Here is a 12,098-nt window from a genome sequence, read left to right as displayed (position 1 = left end):
TGTTCTTTTGACATCTGGCTCCCCAGCGAAGAAAGTACTTCCATTAATATACAACAAAACCCTGGAGACTAACTCTGAGAACACACCCTTTTTTATTTCTTGGTGGGAAAAGGATATGGGAGTCCCCCTTGTGGCATCAGACAGAGAGAAGATTCTCTGTCATTCTCATAGCTATTCTAGATGTGTCCTAATTCAGGAGAACTCTTTTATAAGCTAGTAAGCCAATGGTACCGGGCCCCCGCTATTTTGCACAAAATGGACCCCGCCGCCTCCCCATGTTGCTACAGATGCCACAGAGATGTGGGCACAAATTACCACGTATGGTGGACATGCTCAGAAATCATCAAGTTCTGGGAAACTGTGTCAAAGGACATACAATCTATCTGCTCTATAGGCTCTCCCTTATCTCCCAAGATAGTTCTCCTGAACCTACCAACTAGAGATTACCCTCTTTCCAAATTTTCGTTGGTTCCACACCTAATGGCAGCAGCAAAAATTATTGTCCCGCGTCAATGGCTCTCGACAGAATCTCTGACTAGAGGGGAGTGGATAGACAGAGTTAGAGAAATATGCAGATTTGAGGAATTATCCAGCTGGGAAACTTTCACTCATGATAGGTATCTCAAACAATGGGCTCCCTGGTTTGCTTGGTGTGTTTCTAATAGGTTGGCTCCCGCACCTTAAATTGCCTTAAAATTACTTGCTTGCTTTCTTTGCACTGTCACCTAGTCCTAGACCTCTTCAACTGCTATGGTCTCTTGATAGTTCTAGCTAATAGCCCATTTATAATGATAATCCGGCCTTAAATCTATTTGTCTTAGTAACATTGCTCATCTGACTTCACCCTACCAGATGCAGTGACACTGCTTTACTCACCTATATGTGATCCAGGTTATGTATGTTTGTGTGTTTGTTTGTCTGTATGTCTTTTATGGTTATTATTGCCTTTCAAGATATGTCAGGTAGATGTTGTACAGGGAAATAACAATGTCAGGGAAGATGATATATAGATGTGCTGTATTGTACGCCGACTTGAATGTTTACCCTGTATAATTTTGCCTTACTCTTGCCTTAATAAACAAAGATTTTAAAGAAAGAAAAAATAGATTGCTTGGGTGTATAGGGAGAGGCATTACCACTAGAAAGAGGGAGGTGCTCATGCTGCTCTACAGAGCACTAGTGAGACCTCATTTGGAGTATTGTGCGCAGTACTGGAGAACCATATCTCCAGAAGGATATTGATACTTTGGAGAGAGTTCAGAGAAGAGCTACTAAACTGGTACATGGATTGCAGGATAAAACTTACCAGGAAAGATTAAAGGACCTTAAAGGGATTCTGTCACCAGGTTTCACCCCCATCAGATTAAAATATGGTTATGTTCAGGGAGCTTTAACCATTCCTAATGTGGTCTTATAAATGTAATCTGTAGGCTCATTTTGCTAAAAATACGCTATTACTAACCTGTCAGTCATAAAAATAAAGTGCCCAAGAGGATGTCAATAGCTCCAAGCTGCTGCCCTCACCTGCTGCCGTTCGTGCCCAGCTCCGCCTCATAATCTTCTGTGACGCCTCCAGCTCTTCCTCTGTAACATGCTGTGAAAGCCCCCCTCCCCCCTCTTCCCTCTGTAACATCGCTTTGAAAGACTCCTGCTCTCCCTCCCCCCTCCTTCCTCTGTAACATCGCAATGTTAGAGCAGCGGGGGGAGGGAGGGAGAGCAGGAGGCTTTCAAAGCCATGTTACAGAGGGAGGAGGGGGGTTTTCACAGCATGTTACAGAGGAAGAGCTGGAGGCGTCACAGAAGATTATGAGGCGGAGCTGGGCACGAACGGCAGCAGGTGAGGGCAGCAGCTTGGAGCTATTGACATCCTCTTGGGCACTTTATTTTTATGACTGACAGGTTAGTAATAGCGTATTTTTAGCAAAATGAGCCTACAGATTACATTTATAAGACCACATTAGGAATGGTTAAAGCTCCCTGAACATAACCATATTTTTATCTGGAGGGGGTGAAACCTGGTGACAGAATCCCTTTAACATGTATAGCTTGGAAGAAAGACAAGACAGAGGGCATATGATAGAAACTTTTAAATACATAAAGGGAATCAACAAGGTAAAAGAGGAAAGAATATTTAAAAGAAGAAAAACTGCTACAAGAGGACATAGTTTTAAATTACAGGGGCAAAGGTTTAAAAGTAATATCAGGAAGTATTACTTTACTGAGAGAGTAGTGGATGCATGGAATAGCCTTCCTGCAGAAGTGGTAGCTGCAAATACAGTGAAGGAGTTTAAGCATGCATGGGATATGCATAAGGCTATCTTTCATATAAGATAGGGCCAGGGGCTATTCATAGTATTCAGTATATTGGGCAGACTAGATGGGCCAAATGGTTCTTATTGTTGTGCATTTTCATACGTATACAATATTATCTAATGACATTATGATCAAAATGTATGCTCATCTCATTGCCTTCAAGAATAAAATCAGCCTGAACCAAAAGTTCTATTATGTGGCTGAGGAAGCCAAGATGAGTTCATGGCATGAGTTCATGGCAAGTTCAATTTATAAAAAAAAATAATTGGGAACATAAACGGACATTGTGTTTAAAAGTTATTGCTAAAGATATGGGACCATCTGTAAGGAGTAAGTCAACTCCCTAAGACATATCTGTCTGGAGGGAACAAGGTTACTTGATAAGGTCTCATATCCTTGAGGCACACCTGCTATATGAAGTTCAATTTATATATTCATAATTATATTATATATATCTCTGCATGATATATTTAGTTTACAACATATGTTAATCAATAGTTCATATAATGTATTATCTATGTGTAACAATGTATCGATTTATATATATGTCATACTATGTATTTACCATTTAGAAGGTATAGAAACAAGTAAGTTTATGTTAATTGGATTTCTGGGAAGAGTAAATGCCATTTCAAAACAATAGTTATTCATGGATGTAGATAAGTGAAATGTACAAGTTCCGATGCCAAGCATCAAAGCCGCTATATAAAATTTTCATCAAGTCAACCTATATTTCAAAAAGATAGGAGAAGACAGTCAACTCCAACAAGTCCGGGATATAGGAAATTAAAAGTGTCAGGGAAAGACCTTCCTCAATGCTTTATATAGATAGGTCAAGAAGGTCATGAGAACATATTATTAGATATTTAATTTTAATGCTTAAAGTTGTGATGTTCATTTACAATACCGCAGTGCCATCTGGAGGCAGATGGACAATATTATATTATTTCATTATTTGTTCTTTACCATATTAGGAGTTGATATGACATCATGGTGTTATTAGCATGCAAGTACACCCACCTTACCTGATTGGGAATCCCTAACCTAAAGGGGATGATTCTTAGATAAGGGGGGGAATAATTACTCGTGTGCGGGGTAGCAAGGGGGAACTAGAGAGAGAGGAAAAAAGATCCATATATCCATTGATCCATTCATTCAATCAAAAAGAAAAACATTATCGGAAGAAACTTGGATTAATCTTTTTGGATTACTAGGAAAGTTCTTCAGAACTGGTCCCATCTGAACTCTGTCTACCTTTGACCCGGTAACGTATATTTTGTTTACTACTCATGATATTAATAAGATATTTATCTCGGTATATAGCCAAGAGTTCCCATACTGTGGGAATATATAGTCTTAGGTGCCTCCATAATGCTGATTATTCTCTTAGCAAACATGCATATTGTTAATGGAAGATCTGACATTATTTTAAAAGAGGACTAAACCCATGGAAAGTTATTTTCCTTAGTCTGATTGCCGAGCTGAATATTTTATCATATTAATATCATATATTTTTTATTGGTCATAGGAAAACAGAGTCAAGGGATAACCGTTATTTTCCTGTAAATCCGTGTTTTATTGTTGTAGCCTGTTTGATAACAGAAGATCCTAAGTTTCTCTTGGTATATGAGTCCGTTTGTTAAAGGCAGGGGTGGCCAACCTGTGGCTCTTGAGCCGCATGCGGCTCTTTGCTTCTTCAAGTGCGGCTCTAGCTGTGGAGCCGGGAAGCAGTCAGGCCAGCTCACTCTCCACTCCGTGCTCAGATCTCTTTTCCTAATCGGGCACTGTTGATAGTTTGCAGGTCCAGCTCACTCTCCACTATGTCCTGAGGCACATAGTGTAAGAATGTAGTACGTGGAGACACGCACTACGACCTGACGTTGTGTTCATCAGGTCACAGTGGAGAGCGTTTCAGACCTGCAGAGTAGCAGGTGCACGAGCAGTAGCCCAGTGTCTGATCAGGAGAGGGAAGAGAGTTTTTTAAATTATAGATCTAAGATCTAAGCATGGGAGGTTCTGATTTGAGCATGGGGGGTCCTGATCTGAGCAATGGGGGTCTGATTTGAGCATGGGGGTCTGATTTGAGCATGGGGGTCTGATCTGAGCATGGGGGGTCTGATCTGAGCATGGGGGGTCTGATCTGAGCATGGGGGGTCTGATCTGAGCATGGGGGGTCTGATCTGAGCATGGGGGGTCTGATCTGAGCATGGGGGGTCTGATCTGAGCATGGGGGGTCTGATCTGAGCATGGGGGGGTCTGATCTGAGCATGGGGGGGTCTGATCTGAGCATGGGGGGGTCTGATCTGAGCATGGGGGGCGTCTGATCTGAGCATGGGGGGGTCTGATCTGAGCATGGGGGGGTCTGATCTGAGCATGGGGGGGTCTGATCTGAGCATGGGGGGGTCTGATCTGAGCATGGGGGGGTCTGATCTGAGCATGGGGGGGTCTGATCTGAGCATGGGGGGGTCTGATCTGAGCATGGGGGGGTCTGATCTGAGCATGGGGGGGTCTGATCTGAGCATGGGGGGGTCTGATCTGAGCATGGGGGGGTCTGATCTGAGCATGGGGGGGTCTGATCTGAGCATGGGGGGGTCTGATCTGAGCATGGGGGTCAGGTCTGAGCATGGGGGTCAGATCTGAGAAGGGGGGAGATCTAAGCATGGGGGGATCTGTGCATTGGGGGAGATCTGAGCACTGAGGGTCTGACACTGGGAGTCTGATTTGTGTTGTTCGATCCAAGCATTGGGGTTCCTATTTTGGGGGTCTGATTTGGAGGTCTGATGAAGTTTAAGGATCTCATTTTAGGTCAGATGAGGATTGGGGATCTGATTTAGGAGTCTGATCTGAGGTCTGATGAAAAATATATATTTTCTTTTTTTCTATGGTAATGAAAAATAAGAAAAAAATATTTTTTTATCAGACCTCAGATCAGATGAAAAATCTTTTTTTCTCTTATTTTTCTTTGTTTAGACCAAGGTGCATCTTGTAGGGCAAAAAATATGGTGACTCATGTTTAAATGTATAGCTTGTGGCTCCTGGTAGTCATACTTTTTTTTTTTTTTTTGTCTCTTTGTGTCTGTAAGGTTGGCCACCCCTGGTTAAAGGTATGACACTGGTCATCATAAATCATTAAATCATACTGTGCTGATCAGATAGGGGTGTGTCAACACCACCGTGTGGTACATTTTGGGTGTTACTTTGTAACTTCATCATTTGTTTTGCAGTTGTATTGTTTTATATTCTTGGTTTTTATAATAAAAGATTATATATTTTTGCATATACAATTGCTCCTTTGTCTCACTGCTTGCACAAATCAAATTAAGATACTTGATAAAAAGAACTTGGAGGCATTTTATTATGTCCGCCTGAAGGATAATATAATTTTTATATTTATTTTTTATCCTCTCTTTTATATGAAGATTCTTTCATATATAAGAGATATATGACATTATCTGCCGACACATTCTATATTTCTTTAGGTGTAATTTTTTGGGTAAATAAATTCCATTAATTCATTCACAATGTCATGCCTACAAGATATTATCACAGATGCTTGGTTTACTTTTGCAGTTCTCAAAACTGAATTTGACTCAGCAGAGATCACATGCCTCTTCTTCACAGCAAAAATGTTATAACATGAACAGAGTTGAGAAAAATACCTTAATCCTAACTTCTACAAACCTATGAATGCAGAATCAACCTAATCAAACTAATATGAAAAGTTGTTATTCTAAAAATCTTCATCTACTTGCATATTATAAGTTATACCAGCAAGAATTAGTCTTTATGTAGAAAACTAGGATTTAAATCAAGCTTTACTTACTAGTGATTTAAATTGTGATTTAAATCATTTTGATTTAAATCAAATACACCCTGCTTTCAAACAAGACCAAAATGACCGCATTGGTCTCACTCTCAGCCAAACAGGAGAAATCACTGTTAGAAATCAAGTCGGGAATAATCGCAGGTAAAATAATATAATTTTATTATCTGGGTCACTACAATGATGATGATGTCACATTTCTATATATTTATACTATTTTTCTTCCCTCCTGCAGCCTGTCAGCTCTGCAGCTGCTTCCTCATTCTCCTACAGACTGACAGGGAGGGGGGGGGGGGGGGGGGCTGCTTTAACTGCCCATATCTCTGGTTTGGTACGTTGTATTTTTTTAAAGCGGGCATTTCACGCTCTCAGACAATACTAGAATGACAGCAATCTGTTCAGTACAGGGGAAGATATCGCTGTTAGAAATTGGGATGCAGGCAATACAGCTGAAAGTGCAAGTAAAAACACGTTTTTACCACACAGTGAACGCGTAAAAACATTCAACAAAATAATGTAAATTGCTATTTTTAAAAAAAATCTTTCCCCCTAAAAATAAACATTTTTTACTACACTATACACCTCCAAAATGGTTCCTAAAAAAAACTACAAAAAAAAAATTTAAGAAAAAATTTAAGGTATGACTGCTAGGACACAAAGGGGGAAAATTTTATTGGCCCTTAAGGCTAACATTTATTATGGCACTAATGGGATAGAATGCAATAGTGTCTCCTGCAGACACACATTAAATATCTACAATAAAAATGTGACATTTTTGGGAGGGTTTTTCCAATTTCAACGTGACTGTTAGGAGGTATACTTCCGTTTCTGGGGCGTTTTCTTAATGCATTTTGGTAATACCAGTTTACTTTTTCCTTAGTTCTGGTTCTTTTCAGTGTGTCTTTATTGCATTTTTTTCTTTCAGTTCCTGGACTTGGAGCCTTGCCGTCTGCATCGACTGTTGGCCCACCATTCAACCAACCACCGGCTCCCACAATGCCTCAAGGGCAAGCATCCAAGATGGTTACCTCTACTGCTGCTTTATTAGCGTCTTCTCCTCAGCCAAGTTTAGTTTCCACTGTAACCACAGGTCCTGGACCGACTCAGGGAATGATGACCCAACAGACGGCTCCACAACCACCTGTCCCACAGACTATGGTATTGTCCTGCATTTCAGACACCTTTCGGTTTGCTTGACTCCACTGCTCATTCTGAAAATCTTAAAGTGTGTCTAAATCTTTCTATATACTTTATTTAAACTTTTTGTAAATGCTATAAAATTAAATTTTCAAATATCTTTTAGAATTTTTAAAGTTTCCCCAGCGAAATAGGCACCTGAACTTCAGGTGCCTGTTGCGCTTCAGAATCTGTACTTTCTTACAGATGTGTGTATGGGAGTACAGACTATCCTGCGGCGATACTGAACGCTCCACAGGCCAGAGCATTGCTGTTCCTGCCTGGACAAGTGATGCTCTCCTAAAGCCTGGCATAGATGGGCTATGTCCGGATTTAGCAGAGGAGCAATGTCTTATGCGAGCTCCTTCCCTGTGCTCGCTCATTCCAGCGATGCTCTGGCCTGTACAATGCTTAATGCGTCCACAGGAGAGTCCATATTCGCATACACAGAGCTGTATGGGAGTACGGATTCTAAAGCGCAATTGGCACCTGAGCTTCAGGCCTGTTTCACGGGGAAAACGGTAAAAAATAAAGTAGATTAGAAAAATACATTTTATGGCATTTACATTTAAGTTTTAATAAAGTGTATGGAAATGTTAGCCACCCTCTAAGGAGATTGACAATATAATTTTCCTTCATTTCCCCCTAATGGCTTCAATAAGTATTAAGCTGGCTGTAGATTTAAAGGGGTTGTCTCACTTCAGCAAATGGCATTTATCAAGTAGACAAAGTTAATACAAGCCACTTACTAATGCAATGTGATTCTCCATATTGCCTCTTTTGCTGGCTGGATTCGTTTTTTCCATCACATTATACACTGCTCATATCCAGGGGTTACAACCACACTGCAATTCATCAGCGGTGGCCATGTTTGCAGACTAAAGGAAAAGCCATAGCCTCTCTGGCGCCATTTCCTATACTGTGCAACACGGCCACCACTGCTGGATTGCAGGGTGGTCATAACCATGGAAAGAAGTAGTGTATATTGAAGTGAACAAATGAATCAAGCCAGCAAAGAAATCGGTATGGACAGTCAAAATACATTAGTAAATGCCTTGTATTAACTTTCTCTACATGATAAATGCCATTTGCTGAAGTGAGAGACAACCCCTTTAATGACCCAGACTAACTCACAACTCCTGGTTAAATGCTGTGATCATATGGTTTACTATTGTCAGAGAAAAGGAATGTGTACACCTTTTTATCTTGTGGGATTTCTGTGTTCATGTGTGCCCCGTTCCCCTATTATGACTGCATATCTATCAGGTGTTTTTTTCAATGCTATAGAACAAAATCAATGACAACCCCTGTTATGAGTAACGTATTGGTTATTCACTCTAGAAAAAAGATAAAACTATTAAACTTTCCATAAAAAATTTGACAGAATAAGAGGTAATTCTAAGGCCTGAACTGTTTGAGAGAGATGAAAGTATTCTGTTTATACATGGCACCAATGTATGTTATCAGGTCAAATAATTCAGATTTTTGTGTCCTGACAGCCTGGTACAGGAGCACCGCCTGGTGTACCAGCTCAACAATCGACTGCGCCTCAGATTGGGGCACCACAGCTGCCCAATACACAGCAGTCTGTCGCCAACAAAATGCTGGCCTGGAGTGGTGTGCTTGAGTGGCAAGAGGTGAGTTATGTCCGGTGACCTCTTTTCTTTGTATTGAATGGTCTCGGTATAAGTGTATTATCTGTTTTTCATATAGAAGCCTAAACCTCCATCTGTGGACACAAATGCCAAGCTGACACGTTCCCTTCCATGCCAAGTGTATGTCAACCCTGGAGAAAATCTGTAAGTGTCTAAACGGACTGACATCTGCCTGCTGGAGCTTCGTGCTCATTCAGCTACTAGTCCCTCTCTCGGCCTTCACTCGGTGGAAATAAAGATTTGTCATAGACTAACAGGGGGAAGTGGCTGAATTCGAGAAGAGAAATATCTGTATTAGCAGTTTTAGGGCTCACTCACATGGCCATTGGTCTTCCGTGCCCGTATTGCGGCCCGCAAACAGAGGGTCAGCAATATGCAGACACCAGCCATGTGTACCCCGCATCCTGAATGCGGACCCAATCACTTGAGTGGGTCCGCAGTGCGGAACGGAGGCACAGAGCCCCACGGAAGCACTACGGAGTTTTTCCGTGGGTTTGATGTCCGTACCTCCGCACTGCAAAAAAATAGAAACATGTTCTATTTTTTTATGGTGTGGACGGATCACGGACCCATTGTGGCAGCCGCACGTATGGTGCCCGTGCATTGGGGACAGCAAATTGCGGCCTCCAATCGGGTACGACCGAACAATGGCTGTGTGAATGAGCCCTTATGTACAGAGTGCTTGCAAAGGGAGGCATAGCAGAAAGTGATGTCAATGAAGGGGGCGTTGTAGTGACAACTTCTGTTGCATGGCATATTTACATATTCTTATGTAATTGTGTCAAATGTGTGTATTCATTATTGAGATGTGAACTGCAATTCATCAAGAATTAAGTCAATTATAATTTTTTTATTCCAGGAAAACTGATCAGTGGCCTCAGAAGTTAATCATGCAGCTGATCCCTCAACAGTTATTGGTATGTAATCCTCTCTAAGGTATTTTATGCGCATTCATGTAGAAAAAAATAATAATATAATATGTGTGTATAGATATATATAGTGTGAACATACCTATTGTAATGGCCATGACTGGAAAAGCCTACTAGCTCTCTGCACTGAACATTCCTCCAGGCCCCTCTGGCCTCTCTAGATTGGGTGCTACAGCCCTACAGCCATCGCCTGGGGAAATGTTCACTGCTGAGATGTGAGGGCCCTGAACAGGTAGGCACTCCCTCCATAGTGATTGCAATACTGGGGGCATTTAAAAGTGGTCACCCCAGTTATGCCTACATAGCAATGCGAGCAGTTGTAAAGGGTCAGAACGGCTGAGAGATTCCATTTAAGACAGTAAACCCTAATGGAAATATATGGTGTCCAGGCTATATAGCCCCAATGTCTGGTCATATCCGAAGCCATAATCTGTTTGTCATCACCTATGGCTGCTTTGACCTAATGTATAGAGAGCAGTAAAGAACTGCAGTTATCTTATTGCAGACAACATTAGGACCATTATTCAGGAACTCTCGCATGGTGCAATTCCACTTCACCAACAAGGACCTGGAATCTCTTAAGGGTCTCTACCGTATCATGGGGAACGGTTTTGTAAGTATACATCATATTATTAGCCTTATACGTGTCTTAGAGTTTCTCATCTCAACAACTTGAAGCACAGACTCGTAATCTTTGGCATTGCAGTTTCATTATTTCTTCTTTTTGTCCCTGTTTTAGGCCGGTTGTGTACATTTTCCTCACACCACCCCATGTGAAGTCAGGGTTCTTATGCTGTTGTACTCCTCCAAGAAAAAGATCTTTATGGGTTTGATTCCATACGATCAGAGCGGCTTTGTCAACGGTATCCGACAAGTGATCACCAATCACAAACAAGTGCAGCTGCAGAACCGAAATGTAAGAAGGGACTTTTACTGCATCTGAATCCTGTTACCTTCTGACCCTTACTTTCCCTGTCACTTGCACTAAGTGTAACCAGCACAGGCTTCAAATGTGCTGTATAGTATCAGGAAGGTAGAGTCATCCTCTGGGTTATCCAGACAGAGCCATAGTCTTATGACTGTGTCACCTTCAGGATTCCATGTTGCAGACGCATTTTAGTGTCCATTATACGGGTGCAATATCCAAACTTGCCACTGTTCAACTGAGCTGATTTGGATCCCCATAGAAGCCTTTCAGTATGGCTGAAAGTCCCTGCTGTACAGGAGAACATTCGGTAATATATACAGGGAGAGCAGAATTATTAAAGTTGTATTTTTGAGGATTAATTTTATTATTGAACAACAACCATATTCTCAATGAACCCAAAAAACTCATTAATATCAAAGCTGAATATTCTTGGAAGTAGTTTTTAGTTTGTTTTTAGTTTTAGCTATTTTAGGGGGATATCTGTGTGTGCAGGTGACTATTACTGTGCATAATTATTAGGCAACTTAACAAAAAACAAATATATACCCATTTCAATTATTTATTTTTACCAGTGAAACCAATATAACATCTCAACATTCACAAATATACGTTTCTGACATTCAAAAACAAATCAGTGACCAATATAGCCACCTTTCTTTGCAAGGACACTCAAAAGCCTGCCATCCATGGATTCTGTCAGTGTTTTGATCTGTTCACCATCAACATTGCGTGCAGCAGCAACCACAGCCTCCCAGACACTGTTCAGAGAGGTGTACTGTTTTCCCTCCTTGTAAATCTCACATTTGATGATGGACCACAGGTTCTCAATGGGGTTCAGATCAGGTGAACAAGGAGGCCATGTCATTAGATTTTCTTCTTTTATACCCTTTCTTGCCAGCCACGCTGTGGAGTACTTGGACGCGTGTGATGGAGCATTGTCCTGCATGAAAATCATGTTTTTCTTGAAGGATGCAGACTTCTTACTGTACCACTGCTTGAAGAAGGTGTCTTCCAGAAACTGGCAGTAGGACTGGGAATTGAGCTTGACTCCATCCTCCACCCGAAAAGGCCCCACAAGCTCATCTTTGATGATACCAGCCCAAACCAGTACTCCACCTCCACCTTGCTGGCGTCTGAGTCGGACTGGAGCTCTCTGCCCTTTACCAATCCAGCCACGGGCCCATCCATCTGGCCCATCAAGACTCACTCTCATTTCATCAGTCCATAGAACCTTAGAAAAATCAGTCTTGAGATATTTCTTGACCCAGTCTTGA

The 12,098-nt window shown here is 41.5% G+C and overlaps 1 protein-coding gene across 4 annotated transcripts in view; it reads left to right on the top strand.

Moving 5' to 3' along the window:
* Positions 1-12,098, top strand: part of MED25 (mediator complex subunit 25) — a 51,132-nt gene that overhangs the window by 21,553 nt on the left and 17,481 nt on the right. For 3 of the 4 annotated variants that reach the window (XM_044281608.1, XM_044281610.1, XM_044281607.1), the window contains exons 10-15: positions 7,062-7,294; positions 8,812-8,949; positions 9,026-9,111; positions 9,827-9,884; positions 10,402-10,509; positions 10,636-10,812. In XM_044281608.1, coding sequence (XP_044137543.1) covers positions 7,062-7,294; positions 8,812-8,949; positions 9,026-9,111; positions 9,827-9,884; positions 10,402-10,509; positions 10,636-10,812 — 800 coding nt within the window. The remainder of the gene's footprint in view (positions 1-7,061; positions 7,295-8,811; positions 8,950-9,025; positions 9,112-9,826; positions 9,885-10,401; positions 10,510-10,635; positions 10,813-12,098) is intronic. The other variant, XM_044281609.1, reaches the window with a different exon arrangement.

The sequence above is a fragment of the Bufo gargarizans genome, chromosome 2 (genome assembly GCF_014858855.1).
Source record: "Bufo gargarizans isolate SCDJY-AF-19 chromosome 2, ASM1485885v1, whole genome shotgun sequence".
NCBI classification, from domain to species: Eukaryota; Metazoa; Chordata; class Amphibia; order Anura; family Bufonidae; genus Bufo; species Bufo gargarizans.
Note: the sequence above shows the minus strand (reverse complement) of the source record. Positions and strands in the feature narration are given on the sequence as shown.